The following is a 24,984-nucleotide window of genomic DNA, read 5'->3' on the forward strand; positions in this document are numbered from 1 at the left end:
TCACTACCCAAGTCAAAGAGGTTGCTCCTGAATGCCAGTCTACACACTGTGTCATACACAAGGAAATACTGGCTAGCCGAAAAATGCCACCTGAAGTCAGGTGGCTATCAAGGGGGAGAGCCCTGGCTAAGGTTTTTGAGTTAAGAGAGCCGCTACAGAGATTTCTTTCAGGAAAAAAATCACCACTGGCAGCACACTTCACTGACGAGGAGTGGATAGCAAAACTCGCTTATCTGTGTGACATCTTCAACCTGCTCAATGAACTCATATTGTCGCTTCACAGGAGAATGACAGCTATCTTCAAGTTGGCAGATAAAGTGTCTGCTTTCAAAGCCAAACTGGAACTGTGGGGATGGCGAGTGGACAGGGGCACATTTGACATGTTCCCAACATTAGCTGGGATTTTGGGAGAGACTGAGGCTGCACCATCCTTCTCACAGCTGGGGCACATCACCTATCTTCGCTGTCTACAGAATGTGAATGTCCCAGTGAATCATATGTCAGCGCAGAAGGAAGATCAATTCCTCCAGCTTGCAAATGACGATGGGCTGAAAAATATGTTTGACATAACATCTCTGCTGGCATTCTGCATCAAAGTCAAGGCTGAATATCCTGAGATAGCCACAAAAGCACTGAAAACGTTGCTTCCATTTCCAACATCATATCTGTGTGAAGTGGGGTTTTCTGCAATGAATGCAACAAAAACTAAATTGTGGAATATACGGGACATAAGGAACCTCCTTTGAGTATCGCTGTCTCCCATCACCCCTCGATGGGACCATCTTGTTGCAGGGAAACGAGCCTAGGGCTCCCACTGATTCAGCGATATTGGTGTGTTGCAATGATTTTATGTTCATATGAGGAAAATATGTGCTGTGTGTTTAATATCCAAATGTTACTTAAAATGTTATGATGCTATTGACTTATAAATGACTTATAATTGACTTATCACTGTATTCATGCAAGGAAAATACGTGCTGTATGTTTAATATTAAATTTGTTAGATAAACCCTTTTAGAAACAAAATTGAGTGTATTAGCCACTTATAAGTGACTTATAGTTGACTTATCACCTATATTCTGGTTGTAATTAACACCCCCCCCCCCTTTTCATGTCAGCCGGTCCACAAGAATATTGTCAATATTAAACCGGTCTGCGGTGCAAAAAAGGTTGGTGACCCCTGATTTACACTATGGGAGTCCCAGTCAATATGTAAAAACATCCGCAATAATAATCTTATGTTTCTTGTAATAGTCTGTGATCTGTCTACAAATTTGTTCCTCCAATTCACTTGGACTGTTGGGTGGTCTGTAATATAGCCCCACAGTTTTATAAGAAAATCTGCTGTTAGGTTATTCCAAGCATCTTGGGGAACTTGCCACAGTTCTTCTGTAGACTTTGGCTGGCTTGCCTGCTTTCATCTTTCTAGGTAATCCCAGAAAACCTCGATGATGTTGAGATCAGGGCTCTGTGGAGGCCATGCCATCTATTGCAGAACTCTTAGTTCTTTATGACATTAGCTGTGTGCTTGAGGTCATTGTCTTGCTGCAGAATGAAGTTGGGACTGAATAGATGCCTCTCTGATGGTATTGTGTGATGGATGAGAATCTGCTTAGCATTGAGGATTCGATTAATTCTGACCAGATTATCAACCCCATTGGCAGAAATGCAGCCCCAGAACTGTGCTGTCCTTAGCTGTTGGCTGCAGGCACTCATCCAGCTCTTCAATAGACAAACTGATTTTCATCAGTCCAGAGCACTTACTGCCATTGTTCAGCACCCCAGTCCTTGTCTTTGTGTGTAGGTGAATCTCTTGCCTTTGTTTCCACCTCAGAGGAAAGTCTTTTTGGCAGCAACTCTTCCATTTCTGACCAGACTTCTCCAGACCGTAGAGGGGTGTGCTTGGGTTCCACTGGATTCTGTGAGTTCAGAGCTGATAGCAGTGGGACATCTTCCAGTTTAGAAGGGGCGTCAGATTGATATATCTCTCATCTGCTGCACTCGGTTTCTGTGGCTGACCACTGCATTTCTGGTCCTCAGCCTTGCACATTTATTTGTGCTTCTTCAGAAGAACAAAATTTTTGCATGGGGGAGAGACCTTGTTGATGCAGGATGGCCACCTTTGTTTTGTTGCTAGGCTCACTCTTGCTATGGTGTTAGAATTGATGTTACTTAATATGTTACTTTCTTTAATGAAATACAAATCTTTCTTTGTAACATTTATCAGAATCAGGCTTATTATCACTGGCATGTGTTATAAAATCTGTTAACAGCAGCAGTTCAATGCAATGCATAATATAGAATAAATAAATAAGTGAATCAATTACAGTATATGTATAGTGAATAGATTAAAAATCCTGCAAAAGCAGAAATAATGTATATTAAAAAAGTGAGGTTGTGTTCACGTGTTCAATGTCTGTTTAGGAATCTGACGGCATAGGGGAAGAATCTGTTCCTGAATTGCTGAGTGTGTGCCTTCAGGCTTCTGCACCTCTGACCTGATGGTAACAGTGAGAAAAGGGCGTGCCCTGGGTGCTGTAGGTCCTTAATAATGGACGCTGTCCTTCTGAGACACTGCTCTTTGAAGATGTCCTGGGTACTTTGTAGGTTAGTAGCCAAAATGGGGCCAACTAAACTTATGACTCTCTGCAGTTTCTCTGGGTCCTGTGCAATAACCCCCCCCACCCCCCCATACCAGACAGTGATGCAGCCTGTCAGAATGCTCTCCACAGTACATCTATAAAAGTTTTAAAATGTTTTTGTTAACATATCAAATCTCTTCAAACTCCTAATGAATCATAGTCGCTAGATTGGCTTCTTTATAACTGCATCAGTATGTTGGGTAAATGAGGACCAGGTTAGGTCCTCAGAGATCTTGACACCCAGGAACTTGAAACTGCTCACTCTCTCCACTTCTGATCCCTCTATGAGAATTGGTATGTGTTCCTTCATCTTGCCCTTCCTGAAGTCTACAATCAGCTCTTTTACTGATGTTGAGTGCAAGGTTGTTGCTGTGACTTCACTCCACTAGTTGCTAATATCACTGCTGTATGCCCTCTTGTCTCCATCTGAGATTCTACCAACAGTAGTTGTATCATCAGCAAATTTATAGATGGTATTTGAGCTATGTCTAGCCACAGTCATGTATATAGAGAGAGTAGAACAGTGGGCTAAGCACATACTCCTGAGGTGGGCCAGTGTTGATTGTCAGCAAGGAGGAGATATCATCACCAATCCATGCAGATTGTGGTCTTTTGGTTAGGAAGTCAAGGATCCAATTGCAGAGGGAGATGCAGGGAACCAGGTTCTGTAATTTATCAATCAGGATTGTGCGGATGATGGTATTAGATGCTGAGCTATCATCGATGATCAGCGTCCTGATATGGGTGTTTGTGTTGTCCAGGTGGCCTAAGGCTGTGTGAAGAGCCATTGAGCTTGCATCTGCCATTGACCTATTGTGGCGATAGGCAAATTGCAGTGGGTCCAGGTACTTGCTGAGGCAAGAGTTCAGTCTAGTCATGATTAGCCTCTGAAAGCATTTCATCACTGTTGATGTGAGTGCTACTGGGCGATAGTCATTAAGGCAGCTCACATTATTATTCTTAGGCACTGGTGTACAGGTCATATCTCCCCCAGAAGAGGACCCAATGATCCAGGAGCCTGAAGCCCTGCCCCCTACACCCTGAGAGGCTGGTGTAGGGGTCAGAGCTTTGGGTTCCTGGATCATTGGGGCCTCTTCTGGAGGAGGTGCAACCTGTGCAAAAAGGAGTGGTTACACCTGAACCCAAAGGGGTCCAATATCCTAGCAGACAGGTTTAATTGAGCTGTTAGGTAGGGTTTAAACTAATTTGGCAGGGGAAATGGTAACTGGAGTGATAGGGTTAAGGAAGGCACAGAGTCGACTGTACTTCCTCAGAAGGCTGGCGTCATTCAATGTTTGTAGTGAGATGCTGAAGATGTTCTATCGGTCAGTTGTGGAGAGCGCCCTCTTCTTTGTGGTGGCGTGCTGGGGAGGCAGCATTAAGAAGAGGGACGCCTCACATCTTAATAAGCTGGCAAGGAAGGCGGGCTCTGTTGTGGGCACAGAACTGGAGAGTATGACATCGGTGGCAGAGAGAAGGACGCTGAGTAGGCTACGGTCAATCATGGAAAACCCTGAACATCCTCTGCACAGCACCATCCAGAGACAGAGAAGCAGCTTCAGCGGCAGGTTGCTGTCAATACAATGCTCCTCAGACAGGATGAAGAGATCATTACTCCCCAACGCCATTTGGCTCTACAATTCAACCACCAGGGGCAAGACATGTTAAAGTGCCGGGGTTAGGACTGAGCTTAAGTTACCACTCAATGCACTTTAGTAAACTATTTAAGAACTTTTTAAAAGCTATTAATAAATGCTTTTAGGGAGGGTGATTTTAGATGCATATCATATTTATACTGAGTTAAATACTGTATGTAATTAGTTTTGCTACAATAAGTGCATGGGACACTGGAAAAATGTTGAATTTCCCCTTGGGGATGAATAAAGTATCTATCTATCTATCTATCTATCTATCATCTAAGGATGGCGTGCAACAGAGATGATAGAAAGGACAAGCAGGGGATGAGGCATAATCACAGCCAAAGAGATGAATTACAGGGCATTAGAAGCATGGTGCAGTTAAAACAGAAAGCAGCAAATACTGGACTGAAAGTGTTGTATTTGAATGCATGCAGCTTAAGAAATAAAATGGATGATCTTGAAATTCAGCCACAGATTGGCAAGTATGATATTGTGGCCATCTCTGAAATTTGGCTAAAGGATGGCTGTCATTGGGAGCTGAACGTCCAAGGATATATGGTGTATTGGAAAGAGAGGTTAGCAGGCAGAGGGGGTGGTGTGGCCCTATGTATAAGAAATAATATTAGATCATCAGAAAGGGATGACATAGGGTTGGAAGGTGTAGAGTCTCTATGGGTTGAGTTAAGAAATGGCCAGGGTATAAGGACCCTAATGCCAGATGTAAACAGGCCTCCAAACAGCAGCCGGGATGTGGATTACAAATTACAGCAGGAGATAGAAAAGGAGGGCAATGTCATGATAATCATTGGGGATTTTAACATGAAAGTAGACTGGGAAAACCAGGCCAGTACTGGACCTTGAGAGAGATTTTGCAGAATGTCTAAGGGATGGCTTTTTAGAACAGCTTCTTGTTGAGCTCACTCGGGGATTGGCTGTGCTGGATTGGGGGTTGTGCAATGATCTGGAGGTGATAAGAGAGCTTAAAGTTAAGGAAACTGTGATCGCAATATGATTGCGTTTACTTTGAAATTTGAGAAGGAAGGATGTGGAAGCCATAGAAAGGATGCAGAGGAGTTTTACAGGATGTTGCCTGGATTGGGGAGCATGCCTTATGAGAATAGGTTGAGTGAAATCGGCCTTTTCTCCTTGAAGCGATGGAGGATGAGAGGTGACCTGATAGTGTTTAAGATGATGAGAGGCATTGATCATGTGGATAGTCAGAGGCTTTTTCCCGGGGCTGAAATGGTTGCCACAAGAGGACACAGGTTTAAGGTGCTGGGGAGCAGCTACAGAGATGTCAGGGGTAAGTGTTTTTTTTTACTCAGAGAGTGGTGAGTGCGTGGAATGGGTTGCCGGCAATAGTGGTGGAGGCGGATATGTTAGGGTCTCTTAAGAGACTTTTAGATAGGTACATGGAGCTTAGTAAAATAGAGGGCTATAGGTAAGCCTAGTTTTGAATGATATTATGGAGTACCTGGAGGTACATGACAAGATAGGCCAAAGCCAGTGTGGTTTCCTGAAAGGAAAATCCTGCCTGACTAATCTGCTGCAATTCTTTGGTGTACTTGGATTTTCAGAAGGCCTTTGCACATGAAGTTACTTAGCAAGATAAGAGCCCATGGAATTACAGGGGAGTTACTAGCATGGGTGGAGCATTGGTTGATCGGCAGAAAACAGAGTGGGAATAAGGGGATCCTATTCTGGCTGGCTGCTGGTTACCACTGGAGTTCCACAGGGGTCGGTGTTGGGACCGCTGGTTTTTACAATGTATGTCAATGACTTGGATGATAGGATTAATGGATTTGTGTCTAAATTTGCCGATGATACAAAGGTTGGTGGAGGAGCAGGTAGTGTTGAGGATACAGGGAGACTTAGATAGTTAGGGGAATGGGCAAAGAAGTGGCAAATGAAATACAGCATTGGAAAGTGTATAGTCATGCACTTTGGTGGAAAAAAATAAACAGCAGACTATTATTTAAATGGGCAGAGAATTCAAAATGCAGAGATGCAAAGGGACTTGGAAGTTCTTGTGCAGGATACCCTAAAGGTTGACCTGTAGGTTGAGTCGGTGGTGAAGAAGGCAAATACAATGTTGGCATTCTTTTCTAGAGGTATAGAATATAAGAGCAGGGATGTGATTTGAGGCTCTATAAAGCACTTGTGAGACCACACTTGGAGTGTTGGGTGCAGTTCTGTGCTCCTTATTTTATTGACTTTTGAGAGGGTTCAGAGAAGATTCATGAGAATGATTCCAGGAATAAAAGGGTTACCATATGAGAAAAGTCTGGCAGCCCTAGGGCTGTATTCTCTGAAGGTCAGGAGAATGAAGAGTGATCTCATAGATACATTCCAAATGCTAAAAGGCCTGAACAGATTGGATATGGCAAAGTTATTTCCCATGGTAAGGGAGTCTAGGACAAGAAGAGACAACTTCAGAAGTAAAGGATGTCCATTTAGAACAGAGATGTGGAGCAATTACTTCAGTCAGAATGTGGTAAATCTGTGGAATTTGTTGCCACGAGTGACTGTGGAGGCCAAGTCATTGGGAGTATTTAAGGCAGTGATAGATACGTCCTTGATTAGCAGGGCATCAAAGGGTGTGGGGAGAAGGCAGGGGAGTGGGGATGACTGGAAGAATTGGATCAGCCATGATTGAATAGTGGAGCAGACTCGATGGGCTGAATGGCCTACTTCTGCGCCTGTATCTTATGGTCTTATGGTGTAATTGTCGCCATTTTGAAGCAAGTGAGAACTTCCACCTGTAGCAGCGAAAGGTTGAAAATGTCCTTGAATACTCTTGCCAGTCGGTTGGCAAAAGTTTTCGGAACCTTACTGGTACTCCGTCAGGGCCTTCCGCCTTGCAAAGGCTTATCCTCTTCAAAGACACCCTCTTTTATTTATTTTTTTTGAAAATTAATGTTCAGAAATTTGTTGTTTTCTACTGACACACTAATGCATAAGACAAAAAGTAAACATCTAAAACAATTCATATAAAAAAATCTAAGATGCCTAAGACTTTTACACAATACTTTTGTTTTTGTTCTTTGTGACTGTATATTTTTCTGAGATCAAAACGGTATGTGCTATATACAGAGTGCTGTGCACTGTCGGTGATGTGTTTTGCACCTTGCCCTGGAGGATTGATGTTTGTATTCCTTTGTGGTTGAGTGATAATTAAGCTTGAACTTGAATTTTGGCACTGTAAGCCTGGATCATACCTCTTTCCACTTGTGCCATCTACTCCCAGGATGAAGCTTTTCGTTCCAAAATTAATGAAATGTCCTCCTTCAAAGAAAGAGAATTTCCTTCCTCCACTATTAATGCTACTTTCAATCACCTGTCTTTCATTTCATACACGTCTGGCCTCATTCTAACCACCCGCCATTCCACCAGGGATAGGGTTCTTCTTGTCTGCACCTATCACCCCATCAGCCTCTATGGCCAATACTTAACTCTCCTTAAATTCTGCCATCTCCAGAATGATCCCACTACCAAGCACATCTCTCTGTTTTCCCCCTCCCCCTCCACTTTCTGCAGGGATCATTCCCTACACAACTCACTTGTCCATTCATCCCTCTCCACTGATCTCCCTTCTGACACTTGTTCCACTTGCAAGGATAAGTGCCACAACTCCCTCTACCTCCTGCCTTGCTACCATTCAGGGTCCCAAATGATCCTTCCAGATGAGATGACACTTCATCTTTGACCCTGTTGGGGTTACCTTTTGTATCTTTTGTTTCCAGTGTGGCCTCTTGTATATTGGTGAGACCCGACGCAGATTGGGAGATCTCCCAGTGGCCACCCATTTTAATTCTACTTCCTATTCCCATTCCAACATGTCAATCCATGACCACCTTTACTGCTGTGATGAGGCCACACTCAGGTTGGAGGAGCAACATCTTGTATTCCGTCTGGGTAGCCTTCAACCTGATGGCATGAACATCGATTTCTTGTACTTCTGACAATTGCTGTCCACCTTCCTCTCCTTCGTTCCCCATTCTCCATTTCCGCCAATCACCAACCCCTGGTGCTCCTTCCCTTCCCTTTCTTCCATGGTCTGTCCTCTCCTATCAGATTTCCTTTCTCCAGCCCTTTATCTCTTTCAGCAATCAACTTCCTAGCTCTTTCCTTTGCCCCCCCCCCCCAGTTTCGTCTACCACCTACTGCCTTGTACTACTTCCTTTCCTCCCTCCACCTTACTCCAACTTCTCATTTCTTTTTGCAGTCCTGATGAAGGGTTTTGGCCTGAAACCACGACTGTTTACTCTTTTCCATAGATACTAACTGGCCTGCAGTGTTCCTCCAGAATTTTGTGTGTATTACTCTGTAAGCCATGCTGTTTGTGTTTTGCAGCCAGTTGAGGCCACTGATGATGCATTCTGGGACCAATTCTGGGCTGACACAGCCACATCCATCCAAGATGTGTTCACCTTGGTGCCAGCTGCTGAGATAAGAGCTGTGAGAGAGGAGTCACCCTCTAACTTGGCCACCCTGTGCTACAAAGTAAGTGTCACATATGTTCTTTGCTATGAACCTAGAGTAAGAGGAGGCTGAGAGTGACAGCGGTAATGTTTCTCTCTTCTGTAACATAGTGTCTTTAACCCACACTTCTAATGTGATGTGAGTTCTTGTATAGATGTGTTGTAAAGCTTGCTCTGTATTGTTCTATGAGATTCCTTCCAGCATAGGTTAGATACCAACTAATGCTTTATCTACACTGACTTATTACTAATGTACCTAAAGGACCCCAGAACTTACTATTTCAAGAAAATTTCCTGCAAGAAACCAAATAAGTTTTGGGACATGCACCAGTGAAGAGGATGAGGCATCAGATGTGATTGACCACAGTTGTCCAAAGATTGCTGTGTGTTCATGAAATCCGGAACTGGGATCCCCTGCACTGTCCCACCATTTAGTACACTTGATGTCTTACCTCAGCCCTAATTTCACATATCCCCTGATTCCCTTAATATAATCTGTCTTGAATAAGTTGCTGAGTCTCCAGGGCCTTGTTGAGTGGAGAATTCCGAAGCCTCACCCCTCTGTGGTGAAGGGATTTCTTCTCATCTCAGTGTGGTATGCTCAACCACTTATTGCCAGACCATGATACCCCACTGTAGAAGAATATGACATAGAGTAAATCATTAATTTAACCTCCTTTTCTGGCACAGAAGGTTATGGTATAATACTATATAATTTATAAACTGAGTTTAAAACCATCTTCCCATATCCCAAGATTTAGGGATGGAAAGGATTGTGGAGAACTCTGGTGCAGACCCAAGAGAACTGCAAGCCAGGCACTCTCCCTCTTCTCCACTGTGTCCACATATCTTGTTTGCTGGTTACCTCTCTTCACCAACCTTATCCCAATACTCTCCTCATCGACTGTTATGTCTTTCACCCTTGCCATGTCCACATTACTTGACTATTATTTTCCTTTCTTCCTGACTCGTCTGTAGACATTACACTGGCTCCATGCTGTTCCACCTTCACTTTGGTGACCACAATCCTTAACTCTCTTCCCAAATTTAATACCCCATCCCTCCCCCACCAATGTTGCTGTGACTGAACCTAAGGCAAAAAATTGTGTGCAATTTCATGTTAAACATGATTTATTTCATCAGCTGCCAGCAGTGTGAAATGAGGCTGGAATGTGGGAGTATTGAAGAATGTTCCATCTTCACCAACTTCACTGAGGATCTGTGAAGCGAATGCCATTGCGTGGTACAGCCATTGAGACCAAACGCCCAGGCATTGATCTGATTTTTCTTTGCATGATACTAACTCTTACTCTTAAGTTGTGGGACTCCATGCAAAACCAATACCGAAGCTAGAGATTTGCATGGTCCAGGCTTGTGTATTTCTCCTCGGAACTGTAGGGCTTCCATTCTTTATTGCTGTTAATTTTTCATTATCTTTATAGTCATATTACGACGAAGGTGACCATTAGGCACAGGAGGTGCTGATTCTTTCAAAGAACTATTCCAATAGTTAATCACTTGCACTTTACCCAAAGCTGTTCCATTATTCTCCAAGCATTTATTTCATTCCCTTTTGCATTTTTACAATGGGGTTTGCTTTTACAACCATTTAGGTAGTGTATATCAGATTGTACAATGTGGTGGGAATGGCAATTCCATGATGTCCCTTTTGCCAGTTTTCATGAAACTCCCTTTCCCTCAAAGCACACTGTGAAGGTGATGCTCATCAAGTCAGTGAGGATAGCATTTCCTTATTCATCCTATCAAACCCTTTATGCTTTTGAACATTCTTTTTTTATCTTCTCTGCTCTGTGGTCTTCGCATTCTTTGGCCTTTTCATTTGACAGATCTCAACCCTGGAAAATTCAGTAAATCTCTGACCAGTGACCAATCCGGAGTTCAGAAGTTTGAGAGTAGGGAATTTCACGCAGGGCTACTATCATTATAAAAAGCAGCAAATTGGGCCAGTTTGTTTGGAGCTCTGCCCAGCGACCAGTTGGTGTTTGGGATTGATTAGCACGAACAAATTAAAGGAAGGTAGGGACAAGTGCAGCAACCATCATTTGAGTGGGCAGTATTGGTATGGTAATTTTGAGGCTTTTGCTCTTCGAGACCAGCAAAGAAAGACTTCTGTCAGAGAAAGCAAAGAAAAGAAAATCCCTAGGTGGAGTTTTTTCCTCCCTCTGTTACATTTGCTCAGTTATTAGAGTAAAGATGCCAGGCAGGATAGTTGAATGCTCCTCTTGCAGAATGTGAGAAGGCAAGGAGACATTCAATATCCCTGAAGACTATAACTGAAAAGTGCATCCAGCTGCAGCTTTTAACAACCTGCTTTAAGGCGTTGGAGATGGAACTGGATGAACTCCGCATCAATTGAGAGGCTGAAAAGGTGATAGAGAGGTAGATGGTGATAGATAGGTGATAGAGAGGTAGATGGTTGGATGAGGTAATAGCCTAGAAGAGAAAAATCACAGTGATCAAAGCTCTGCAATTCAGAAGAGGCGCACTGTGGTGATAGGGAATTTGTCAGGGGAACAGACAGGAGGTCCTGTAGTTGAGAGCGAGATACCCAGATGGTATGTTGCCTTCCGGGTGGCAGGATCTGGGAGATCTTGGATCTCAGCTTTCTCAAGTGGGAAAGTGAACAACCAGAGGTCGTGGTCCATGTCTACCAATGACATGGGTAGAATGAGTGCTGAGGTTCTGCATAGGGAGTTGGGTACTAAGTTAAAGGTCAGGACCTCCGGGGTTGTGATCTCAGGATTGCTGCCCGTGACTAAGAAGATTATACACTTTAACATGTGGCTAAGGAGTTGGTGTGGAAGGAAGTGCATAGGATATTTGGATTATTGTGCTTTCTTCCAGGGAAGGTAGGACCTGTACAGAAGAGATGGCTTGCACCTGAACTGGAGGGGAATAATATCCTAGCGGGAAGGTTTGTTAATGCTGCATGGTGCATTTTAAGCTAGAATTGCCGGTGGATCAGGGTCAGAATGTCAGAACAGTCATTCGGGAGGTTGCAGAGACAGATGTTGGTAAGACCTCAGGCAAAGTCAGCAATCGAAAGGTTGAGCATGGTATGTCTAGTGACCTGAGCTGCATATATTTCAATGCAAGAAGTATTGTAGGAAAGGCGGATGAGCTCAGGGCATGGATCAACACCTGAAATTATGACATTGTAGCTAATAGTGAGACTTGTCTGCAGAAGGGACAGAACTGGCAGCTCAATATTCTGGGGTCCCATTGGTTTCGACACGACAGAGTGGGAGCGATAAAGGAGGAGGGGTAGCGCTATTAGTCAGGGAAAATGTCATGACAATGCTACATCAGATAGTCTGGAGAACACGTCTAGTAGGTGTTATGGGTGGAACTGAGAAATAAGAAAGGTATGACCATGGTAATGGGGTTATATTATAGACCTAGTCTGAGGGATTTTGAAGAGCAAATTTGTAAAGAGATTGCAAACTGTTGCAAGAAACAAGGTTGCTACAGTAGGAAATCCCATACTGTAAAAGGACAAGAGTTTATCAAATGTGTTCAGGAAAGTTTCCTCCATCAGTAAGTAGAAGTCCCACTGAGAGGGAGTGTGATACTGGATCTGCTTCAGGGAATGAGACAAGGCAGGTGACAGAAGATTGTGTTGGGGAACACTTTGCATCTAGTGACTACATTGCCATTAGTTTCAAAGTAAATATTGGAGAAAGATAAGTTTGGTCCATTGATTGAGATTCTAAACTGGAGAAGGCAATTTTTTGATGGTATCAGAAAGGATATGGCAAATGTGAATTGTTGTCTGGCAAATGTGTACTTGGTAAGTAGGAGGCCTTCAAACATGAAATTTTGAGAGTACAAAGCTCATGTCAGGACATGTCAGAACAAAAGGTAAAGATAGTAAGTGTAGGGAACCACACACAAAATGCTGGAGGAACTCAGCAGACTAGGCAGCATCTATGGAAAAAAGTACAGTTGACGTTTTGGGCTGAAACCCTTTGGCAGGACTGGAGATAAAAAGCTGAGGAATAGATTTCAAAGGTGGAGGGAGGGGAGAGAGAAACACCAGGCAATAGATGAAACATGGAAAGCGGGTGGATGAAGCACAGAGCTAGGAAGTTGATTGGTGAAAGATACAGACGGCCCTGGAAGAAAGAAAAAGGGGAGGGGAGGAGTTCCAGAGGGAGGCGATGGGTGGGCAAGAAGGTAACATGAAAGAGGGACAAGGGGTGGGAAGTGGTGAAGGTGGGGGGGGGGCATTATTTACTGGGTTTGAGAAGTCAATGTTCATGCCATCAGGTTGGAGGCTACCCAAATGGAATATAAGGTGTTTTTCCTCCAACCTGAGTGCGGCTTTATTCCAACAGTGGAGGATGCCATGTATGGACATATCGGAGTGGGAATGGGAATTAAAATGGGTGGTCACTGGGAGATCCCGCATGTTCTGGCGGGCAGAACGTAGATGCTCAGTGAAGCTGTCTCCCATTCTATGTCAGTCTCACTGTTATACAAGAGGCCACACCGGGAGCACTGAGTACAGTAGATGACCCCACAGACTCATAGGTGAAGTATCACCTCACCTGGGAGGACTGTTTGGGGCCCTGACTGGTAGTGAGGGAGGAGGTGTAGGGGCAGGTGTAGCACTTGTTCTGTTTGCAAGGATAACTGACAGGAGGAAGATCAGTGGGAGGGATGAATGGAGAAGGGAGTCGCGTAGAGAGCGATCCTTGTGGAAAGCAGAAAGTGGAGGGGAGGGAAGGATGTATTTGTTGGTGGGATCTAGTTGGAGATGGCAGAAGTTTTGGAGAATTATGTGCTGATGCACAGGCTGGTGGGGAGGTAGGCAAGGACAAGAGGAACCCTATCCCTGGTGGCATGATGAGAGGATGGGGTAAGAGCAGACGTGTGTGAAATGGAAGGGATGTGGTTGAGGGCAACCCCTTTCTTTGAAAAACAAGGACATCTCCTTCATTCTAAATTGAAAAGCCTCATCCTGAGAGCAGGTGAAGCAGAGACGAAGGAATTGAGAGAAGGGGGTGGCATTTTTACAAGTCGCAGTGTGGGACGAGGTATAGTCCAGGTAGCTGTGAGAGTGTGGTGTTTATAATAGACACTGGTGGATAAGCTATCTCCAGAGATTGACAGTGAGATTGAGAAAGGGAAGGGAAGTGTTGGAAATGGACCTGTTGAATTTGAGGGTAGAGTGGAAGTTTGAGGCAAAGTGGATGAAATCAACAAGTTCAGCACGGGTGCAGGAAGCAGCACCAATACAGTCATGGATATAGCATTGGAAAAGTGTGGGGTGATCACCAGTGTAGGCTTGGAATATAGACTGACAAAGAGGCAGGCATAGCTGGGATTATGTGAGTGCCCATGGCTACCCCTTTTGTTTGAAGGAAGTGGGAGGAACCAAAGGAGAAATTATTGAGAGTGAGAACAATTTCCGCTGGCAGAGGAGAGTGGTGGTGGAGGGGAACTGGTGGGTCTGGTTTCCAGAAAGAAACAGAGAACTTTGAGGCCTTCCTAGTGGGGGATGGAAGTGTATAGGGCAGGGGTCAGCAACCTTTACCACTGAAAGAGCCACTTGGACCCGTTTCCCACAGAAAAGAAAACACTGGGAGCCGCAAAACCCGTTTGACATTTAAAATGAAATAACACTGCATACAACGTTTTTTTTTGCCTTTATGCTATGTATAAACAAACTATAATGTGTTGCATTTATGAAATTGATGAACTCCTGCAGAGAAAACGAAATTACATTTCTGCATGCAACAAAAACATTTTGAACTCCAAAAAAAAGACGTTGGGTTGAAAGTTACTTTTAAGTAAAATACTCAATGTCTATTTGAGTCCTTCTTGTATTTATGAAAAACGCCGAACTTAAATTTTCCGCCAGCAGCAAACCAAAAATAACGTCAGCCAGCTGTCAGCCTGAAAAATAAAAGGACTATTTCACTGAACAATGAAAAAATATGAATATACATAAAATAATAGGCAATTAAAATATTTATCATACTTGGTTCATGGGATTTCTGCTCCTGGACCTCAGCGCACAGCGTCTGCACATCAGGGCTGTATGACGTCACCTTCATCTTTACACAGGATCGCAAGCTGTCATCTGTGAGGCGTGCGCGATGTTTGTTTTTAATAAAGTTCATGTTGGAGAACACCTGCTCACTTACATATGTGGATCCAAAGATCGACAGGACTCAAAGCGCATACTTTTTAATGTTTACATAAATGTCGGGCATAGCATTCCATGTTTCGAACACAAGTTTGTCCGGTTTTGGAAGGTTTTCAATATCACTCCATTTGTGTTTCTGAGCAAGAACGGCCTTCTGACGGGCAACATCTTCAAGGTCTGCTGTCAAGCGTCTAAACTTGGACACCCATATGTCTTTGTCGGCTATGTCGGCCCGTTCCATCTCAAGATCAGGTTGACTCACACCTGCCAATGCAGTCGTATTCAGTAGGGAAGGATCGATGCTTAAGGGAGTGACCGGGAAGGATAATGTGTTTTTTTCCTCTCTGAACTCACAGAAGCGTTTCCCAAACGATGTTTGCATTGCGATGATTGCAGAATGTAAATACTCCGAAATTATCATGTCGTGACCTTGTTTGAACTCTCTCAAATTGGGGAAGTGAGACAAAGTGCCTTTCTGTAAATCTCTGGCAAGCAACGTCAACTTGCGCTCGAATGCCAAAACATCCTCCAACATGTGCAGGGCTGTGCGTCCTTTCCCCTGAAGAGCTGTGTTCAGCGTGTTCAGGTGCGCTGTCATGTCTACCATGAAGTGTAGCTTTTCCAGCCACTCTGGCTGTTCCAGCTCAGGAAAGGTGAGCCCTTTGCTGCCCAGGAAAGTTTTCACTTCTTCCAGACACGCGACAAAGCGTTTCAGCACCTTCCGTCTGGACAGCCAGCGATAAAAACACGTTGTAGCGGTGTCAGTAAACTGCAGTCAAAGATAGCTTTATTCGAACTAAACAGCCTTGCTTTTAAGCCTCCCTCAACCCAGCCCCCATGGACGCAGATGCTGCAAAAGACGCGTACTCACAAACCCCCGTAGGCTATCTCCCTTAGCCGGAATGCTGGCTAATTGTGAGCCGTTTCGGATGTGCCAGCCACACTTAGATTGTACAAGATCACCATAATCTTCAAATTTAGAATTACATTTCAAAAGCTAACAAACTAACATAAAATACATTTTAATTAAATACTGACCAATTATTTCCCAAAGCCACAGGGAGCCGCAGCACAGAGGTGAAAGAGCCACAAATGGCTCGGGAGCGGCAGGTTGCCGACCCCCGGTATAGGGACTGGACATCATAGTAAAAAATAAGATGATGGGGGCCAGGGAACCTGAAATCATTGAAAACATCTGGAGTGTGTGGAATGTCACGGATGTAGGTAAGAAGGGCTGAACAGGGGGGAATAAAACAGAGCTGAGGTATGCAACTATGATTTCAGTGGGGCAGGAATAAGCTGAAAGGGTACTTTGAGGTTGTTGGCAGTGGATGGGAGATCCCCAGCGTCAATAAGGTTGGTGATGATGTGCGAGACAGTGGTCTGGTGTTTCTTAGTAGGGTCCTGTTCGAGGGGTGAGTAAGAGGAGCTGTCTGAGAGTTGACGCTGGGTCTCATCAAGGTAGAGGTTAATTGGCCAGACTACTACAACTTACCTCCAGGTTTGATGATGAGGTTAGGATTAGTACAGAGGGAATGGAGAGCAGAGAGTCTGGAAGGAGTGAGGTTGGAATAGAAGAGAGGAGTGTTAAAGCAACACCTCATATACTGTCTGGGTAGTCTCCAGCCCCTTAGCATGAACATTAAATCCTCCAACTTCCGGTAATTCCTTCCCTCTCCCTTCCCCCATCCCATTTTCACTCTGCCTTCTCCTCCAACTACCTATCACCTCTCTCATGATTCTGCCACCTTCTATTACACATAGTGCTTTCCCCTTACATTCCTTCTTCACCTTTCCTGCCTATCCCCTCCCTCACCCCTTGATCTTTCCTCTTACTGGTTTTCCACCTGGCATCTACCAGCCTTCTCCTTCCTACCCTCCTCCCACCTTTTTTATAGGGCCCCTGCCCCCCCTTCAGTCCTGACGAAGGGTGTCAGCCTGAAACGTTGACTGCTCATTTCCACGGATGCTGCCCGACCCGTTGAGTTCCTCCAGCGTGTTGTACGTGTTAAAGTGCCGTTGGCAGTTGGCAATGAAAAGGTCCAGAGCAGGCTGAAGATTAGGGTGGGAAGTCTAGGAAAAGGAGGAGGGTTGAAGACAGGAGAAGATTAGGGTGGGAAGTCTAGGAAGAGGAGGAGGGTTGAAGACAGGAGAAGATTAGGGTGGGAAGTCTAGGAAGAGGAGGAGGGTTGAAGACAGGAGAAGATTAGGGTGGGAAGTCTAGGAAGAGGAGGAGGGTTGAAGACAGGAGAAGATTAGGGTGGGAATTCTAGGAAGAGGAGGAGGGTTGAAGACAGGAGAAGATTAGGGTGGGGTCTAGGAAGAGGAGGAGGGTTGAAGACGGGAGAAGATTAGGGTGGGGAGTCGAGGAAGAGGGTTGAAGATGGGAGAAGGGGTCATTAGTGCGGGGTGGGGAGCCCTTGCCAAGGAAATAGGCTTGGAGACGGAGGCAGTGGAAAAAGAGCTCAGCGCCTTGGTTGGTGCGGAACTCACTGCGGTGTGGGCACAAGGGAACAAAAGTGAGGCCCTTATTGAGGACAGAACGTTCTGTGTCAGAGAGGGGAAGGTCAGAGGGAATGGTGAAAACCTGGCATGGATGAAATCTGGGATCAGAGGAGGGGGAAGTGTAGGGAACCTTGATTTTCAAGAGATATTGAGGCCCTGGTTAAGAGAAAAAGGTTGTGTATAGCACCTACAGGCAGGTAGGGACAAATTAGATGCTTATGGAGTAAAAAAAGAATGTAAGAGAATACTTAAAAAATAAATCAGGAGGGCTAAAAGAAGGTTGCCTTAGCAGACAAGGAGAATCATAAGGGATTCTACAGATATGGTTAGAGCAAAAGGATTGCAAGGGACATTATTGGTCCTCTGGAAGATCAGAAAGGTAATTCATGTGTGGAGCCAAAACAGGGGAGAACATAAATAAATTTTTTGCATCTGTATATGCTCTGGAGATGGATGCAGTCTATAAAACTGAGGCAAAGCACCATCAACTTCATGGGCCTTGTACAGGTTAGAGGCAGAGGTGTTCGCTAACCTGAGGCAAATTAGAGTGGCTAAATCCCCACGGCCTAACAAGGTATTCCCTCAGACCCTACGGGAGTCAAGTACAGAAATTGACGTGGCCCTAGCAGAGAAATTTAAAACATCCTTAGTGACAGGAGGGATACCAGCGGATTTAGGATAGCCAAAGTTGTTCCGCTGGTTTTATTTTAAAGCTCTAAACATAAACCAAGAAGTTATAGGCTGATTGCGTGATATTTTTCTTTCTGCACATTGTGTGTTTGGCCTTTTTTTGATGGGTTCTTTTGGGTTTCTTTGTGGCTGTCTGGAAGGAGACAAATCTGAAGGTTGTATAAAGTATAAACACTTTGTTAATGTACTTTGAGCTTTGAATAGAACTCCCAACCAGTATTTCTCATTTTATCTCATTTCACGTTCTCCTTACCCTCTGAGTGAAGTAGTTCCCCCTCGTGTTCCTGTAAAATATTTTATCATTCGTCCTTAACCTAAGGCCTTTAGTTCTAGTCTCACTCAGCCTCAATGGAAAAAACCTCTGCATTCACCCTCATAATTCTGCTTCTATCGAATCTCTCCTCAGTCTCCTATGCTCCATGAAGTGAAGTCCTAACCTATTCCACCTTTCCTTATAACTCAGGTCCTTGAGTCCCACCAACATTCTTGTAAATTTTCTTTGCACTCTTTCAATCTTATTAATATCTTTCCTGAAGGTAAGTGACTAGAACTGCACACAATTCTCCAAATTAACCTTCATATCTTGTCAAAAGTTTTCTTTATGACTATCTGTGATGCCACTTTCAAGGAATTATGCATCTATATTCCCAAATCTCCTCAGTGCCCTACTACTCATCATGCAAGTCCTACAATGGTTTTTCCTCCTAAAGTGCAGCACCTTATACTTGTCTGCATTTACAAACCCCATTTCCAGAAAAGTTGGGATATTTTCCAAAATGCAATAAAAACAAAAATCTGTGATATGTTAGTTCACGTGAACCTTTATTTAACTGACAAAAGTACAAAGAAAAGATTTTCAATAGTTTTAGTGACCAACTTAATTGTATTTTGTAAATATACACAAAATTTAGAATTTGATGGCTGCAACACACTCAACAAAAGTTGGGACAGAGTTAAAACAGTGCACAGAATATTCAAGTAACACCAGTTTGGAAGACTCCACATTAAGCAGGCTAATTGGTATCATGACTGGGCATCAAAGGCTGAGTCTTTGCAAGCAAGGATGGGTTGTGGCTCACCCCTTTGTGCCAAAATTTGTGTGAGAATTGTTAGTCAGTTCAAAAGGAACATTTCCCAACGAGAGATTGCAGAGAATTTAGGTCTTTCAACATCTACAGTACATAATATTGTGAAAAGATTCAGAGAATTCAGAAACATCTCAGTGTGTAAAGGGCAAGGTTGGAAACCACTGTTGGATGTGCGTGATCTTCGAGCCCTCAGGCGGCACTCCCTAAGCATGATTGTCATCATGCTACTGTGACAATTATAGCCACCTGGGCTCAGGAGTACTTCGGAAAACTATTGTCACTTAACACAGTCCGTCGCTGCATCCAGAAATGCAACTTGAAACTGTATTACGCAAGGAGGAAGCCATATATCAACTCTATGCAGAAGCGCCGGCGAGTTCTCCGGGCCCGAGCTCATCTCAGATGGACTGAAAGACTGTGGAACAGTGTGCTGTAGTCAGATGAGTCCACATTTCAGTTAGTTTTCGGAAAAAACGGGTGTCAAGTTCTCCGTGCCAAAGATGAAAACAACCATTCTGATTGTTATCAGTGAAAGGTGCAAAAGCCAGCATCTGTGATGGTATGGGAGTGCATCAGTGCCCACGGCATGGGTGAGTTGCATGTATGTGAAGGTACCATTGACTTTGAGGCATATATTAGGATTTTAGAGAGACGTATGTTGCCGTCAAGGCGACGTCTCTTCCTGGGACGTCCGTGCTTATTTCAGCAGGTCAATGCCAGAACACATTCTGCACAGGCTACAACAGCATGGCTTTGTAGACACAGAGTGCGTGTGCTTGACTGGCCTGCTGCCAGTCGAGCTCTATCTCCTATTGAAAATGTATGGCGCATCGTGAAGAGGAGAATCAGACAACGGATACCACGGACTGTTGAGCAGCCGAAGTCTTGTGTCAAGCAAGAATGGACAAAATTTCCAATTGCAAATCTACTACAATTAGTATCCTAAGTTCCAAAACGATTAAAAAGTGTTATTAAAAGGAAAGGTGATGTAACACAATAGTAAACCTGCCTCTGTCCCAACTTCTGTTGAGTGTGTTGCAGCCATCAAATTCTAAATTTGTGTATATTTACAAAATACACTTAAGTTGGTCAGTAAAACTATTGAAAATCTTTTCTTTGTACTTTTGTCAGTTAAAGGTTCACGTGAATTAACATATCACAGATCTTTGTTTTTATTGCATTTTGGAAAATATCCCAACTTTTCTGGAAATGGAGTTTGTAAATCCCATCTGCCATTTTTTTTAGTCCTTTTCTCCAGCTGTCCCAGATCCCACTGCAAGCTTTGATAGCCACCTTTGCTGTCCACGCCATCTCCAATCTTGTCATCCACAAATTTCTGATTCAGATTACCATATTATCATTCAGATTGTTGACAGGTGGCAATGCACCAATCCCTGCCATACCACTAATCACAGGTCTCCAGTCAGGAAGCACTTTGTTTTTGTTTTAATTGTTTTTCTCTTCTAAAACTGTGTATAGTTTATATTTAATTAGTTTTTCTTGTGAATGCTACTTGTATAGTGCCAGGTATCTGTGATGATGTAGAAGTAAGTTTCTCATTGCACCTGTGGATACATGTACTTTTGCATATGACAGTAAAGTCAACTTTAATTTACATTCTGTGAGGAAGTAGTAATCCTTGCCCACCTAATCAAGAGAGCTACCTCAAAATAATGAAAGGTCTTGGGAGAAAGAAAGGGGGAGGGGAGCACCAGAGGAAGATGGAGAACAGCCAAGGAGTTATTGTGAGAGGGAAAGAGATAGATAGATAGATAGATAAATAAATAGGAAAATTAGGGATGGGGTAAGAAGAGGAGGAGGGGCATTAACGGAAGTTAGAGAAGTCAATGTTCATGCCATCAGGTTGGAGGCTACCCAGATGGAATATAAGGTGTTGTTCCTCCAACCTCAGTGTGGCTTCATCTCGACAGTAGAGGAGACCATGGATTGACATAAGAGAATGGGATGTGGAATTAAAATGTGTGGCCACTGGGAGATCCTGCTTCCTCTGGTGGACAGCGTAGGTGTTCAGTGAAACAGTCTCCCAATCTGCGTTAAGTCTCACCAATATATAGAAGGCCGCACCGGACACAGTATAACACAGCAGCAAACTCACAGCTGAAGTGTCTTTTGAGACACTGTGCCCTTCTTGTTAAGATCACAACATGAGATAGGAACATGAGTAGACCATTCAGCCCCTGAAGCCTGTTCTGCCATTCTGACATGATCTAACATTTCTCATCCTCTTTCCTATCCTTTATCCGTTGATACATTGACCGATGAGAGTTCTGAATGCACACAATAAATAAAAGTTACATGCCACCGTAACTCTCCATGATGAGTTCCAAAGACTCATGGCTTCTGAGAACAAAATTTTTTCCTGAGCTCAGTCTTGCAATAAGTGTCTCATTATTCAGAGATTATGTCCCCTTGTTTTACCTTCTCCCATAAGCCAAAATATTCTCTTAGCTTTTAACCTTTCTGCCCCCTTAAGAATAATTTACTTGTCAATGAGTTCATTCTTAATTCTTTTCAGTCAATAGAATGGCAGTCTATTTACTGTGCAGAGTAAGTCCTTCTGGCCCTTCAAGTCAAGCTGCCCAGCAACCCACCAGTTTAACCCTAGCCTAAGCATAGGACAATTTGCAATGACCAGTTAATCTACCAACTGGTACGTCTTTGGATTGTGGGAGGAAACTGGGGCACCTGGAGGAAACGCATGTGGTCACAATGAGAATGTAAAAATTCCTTACAGATAACATTGGGAAATGAACTGGGGTTAATTGAGCTTATTACCACTGCTACTGTGCTGCTCCCACATTATCTGCTGCACGTGTGCTAGCTTTCTGTTTCCAAATCCCTTTGTGCTGCTACGCTGCTGTTTTTCTCTGTTTAAATACTGCTTTGTTCTTCTGCTTTACGTTGCCCCACATTGTGCCCAGCCTGCCAACACTTTAGTTTTCAGATACAGGTTCTTCCTCTCTTCCATCAGATATCTGAACAATCCAGCAGCAGTACCTCATTATTCCTTTTGCACCATTTATTTACTTTATAATTTATAATAATTTTATGTTTTTGTGCTGTACTGCTGCTACAAAATGATGAATTAGATGTCAATGGCAATAGTCGTGATTGCTGACTTGCCTCATTGGCATCTGGTCTATTTTAATGTCACCTTCAGGAGTTTAGCTCTGGAATTTTCTTACGAAATGCCTTTTTCTTCGTGGATATTACGTAAATCCTATCTCTATTTTTATCATATTTTATTAGATTTTTAATAACTGAAAATGCTGAGCAGATACAGGTTTTTGTGCTAATGCATAAGTGTTAACTATAACTAATATGTAACTACCACTACCACATCAGCATGGAACGAGCTCTTTCGGCTCAAGCTGACTCCATTACTATTCATCCAGTTTATCAGCACTTGATCTGTTGCCTTCTGTGCCTTTGTAATTCAAGAGCTTATTTAGATGCTTATGCTATGAGAGTCTCTGCTGCTGATCCCCTCTAAACTTTCCATAGATTGATGCCCTTATTTTTAAACACCTCTGCTGTGGGGGAAGAAATTCCTGCCATCTACCCTCAAAAATGCCTTTCAAATTTGAATACCTCTGGGTTCCTCCTGAGCAACCTGCACTGTAATCTCTTGTGGCTGCTCAAGTCTCTGTGTATAAAACAAACCCAGACTATCAACCTGCCTGCTGCCTCTGTGTGAGAAAATATAAATGATGAACGTTTTATTCCCCAATCAGGCTGTTGAGAAGTTGGTCCAAGGAGCAGAATCGGGCTGTACAAGTGACAAGGAGAAGCAGGTTGTGATAAACTGCACCCAGCTGCTGACTCGCATCTTGCCGTACATATTTGAGGATCCAGACTGGAGAGGCTTCTTTTGGTCGACGGTCCCAGGGACAGGCTGTGGAGAGGTACTTTTCTCTCTGGCTGCATGCAGTCATGGAGTGATGCCATTGGTCTAGTTGCTGGATTAGTGAGACAGAAACTGCCATACAAGTGGAAAGTAAAATGCAGAAAACCAGAGGCCAGTTAGAGAAACATTTGTCATGAGGAGAGTGCTAAAAAACCCTAATAGGATGCATCAGGAATTCATCAGACAAGTGGGGTCATTGTAGTTTTATGAAAGGGAAATTATGGTCATCAGGTTTGCTGGAGTTAGACCATAAGACATAGGTGCAGAATTAGGCTATTCAGCCCATCAAGTCTGCTCTGCCATTTCATGGCTGATCCCAGATCCCATTCAACCCCATACACCTGCCCTCTCACTGTATCCCTTGATGCCCGGATCAGTCAGGAATCTGTCAACTTCTATTTATATATATCCACGGACTTGGCCTCCACCGAAGTCTGTGGCTAAAAGAAAATTCCTCCTTCCTTCTGTTTTAAAAGGTCGCCCTCAATTTTGAGGGTGTGCCCTCTAGTTCAGAATTCTCCCACCACAGGAAACATCCTCTCCATCCACCTTATCTAGTCCTTTCAACATTAGGTAGATTTCAGTAAGATCCTCCGCATTCATTAAATTCCAGTGAGTACTGGCCCAAAGCTGCCAGACCCTCCTGATGATAACCCTTTCATTCCCAGAATCATCTTCGTGAATCTCCTCTAGACTCTCCAATGACAAAACATCCTTTCTGAGATATGGGGCCCAAAACTGTTGACAATACTCCCAGTGTGGCCTGACTAGTGTCTTACAAAACTTCAGCATTATCTCATTTTTATACTTTATTCCCCTTGAAATAAATGCCAACATTGCATTTACCTTCTTTACCACAAACTCAACCTGTAAATTAACCTTTTGGGAGTCTAGCATGAGGACTCTCAAGTCCCTTTGCACCTCTGATGTTTGAATTTTCTCCTCATTCAGATAATAGTCTGCACTATTGTTCCTTTTACCAAAATGTGTTATCATACATTTCCCCACACTGTATTCCATCTACCACTTTTTTGCCCATTCTTCCAATTTGTCTAAGTCCTGCTGCAATTGCATTGTTTTCTCAGCACAATCTACCCTCCACTTATCTTCGTATCATCCACAAGCTGTGTCACAAAGCCATCAATTCCACTATCTAAATCGTTGCCAAATAATGTGAAAAGTAGTGGTCCCAATACTGATCCTTGAGGAACATCACTTGTCTCTGGCAGCCAACCAGAAAAGGCCCCCTTTATTCCCACTCGTTGCCTCCTGCCTGTCAGCCATTCCTCTATCCATGCCAGTATATTTCCTGAAACACCATAAGATTTTATCTTGTTAACCAGCCTCATGTGAGACTCCTTATCAAATACCTTCTGTAAATCTAAGTAAATGACATCTACTGCCTCTCCTTTGTCCACCCTGCTTGTAACTTCCTCAAAGGTTTCTAATTGATTTGTTAGGTAAGATTTCCCTTTACATAGACCATGCTGACTTTGATTTATTTTATCGTTAGTCTCCAAGTACTCTGAAACCTGATCCTTAATAATGGACTCCAACACTTTCCCAACCACTTAAATTAGGCCAACTGGCCTATAATTTACTCCCTTTTGTCTTTCTCCCTTCTTAAAGCGTGGAGTGACATTTGCAATTTTCCAGTCCTCTGGGACCATGCCAGAATCAAGTGATTCTTGAAAGATAATGACCGATGCATTCATTATCTTTTCAGCAACCTCTCTCAGGTCTCTGGGATGTAGTGAAGGCTGATACAAAGTACCCATTAAGTTCATCTGCCAGTGCTTTATCCTTAATTACTACCTCACCAGTGTCATTTTCCA

The 24,984-nt window shown here is 43.6% G+C and overlaps 1 protein-coding gene across 2 annotated transcripts in view; it reads left to right on the plus strand.

Annotated features, from left to right (window-relative positions):
* Positions 1-24,984, plus strand: part of LOC132380265 (protein HID1) — a 257,992-nt gene that overhangs the window by 28,847 nt on the left and 204,161 nt on the right. For both annotated transcript variants that reach the window (XM_059949013.1, XM_059949014.1), the window contains exons 2-3: positions 8,636-8,785; positions 22,977-23,147. In XM_059949013.1, coding sequence (XP_059804996.1) covers positions 8,636-8,785; positions 22,977-23,147 — 321 coding nt within the window. The remainder of the gene's footprint in view (positions 1-8,635; positions 8,786-22,976; positions 23,148-24,984) is intronic.

This window comes from Hypanus sabinus, chromosome 23 (assembly GCF_030144855.1).
Source record: "Hypanus sabinus isolate sHypSab1 chromosome 23, sHypSab1.hap1, whole genome shotgun sequence".
NCBI lineage: Eukaryota > Metazoa > Chordata > Chondrichthyes > Myliobatiformes > Dasyatidae > Hypanus > Hypanus sabinus.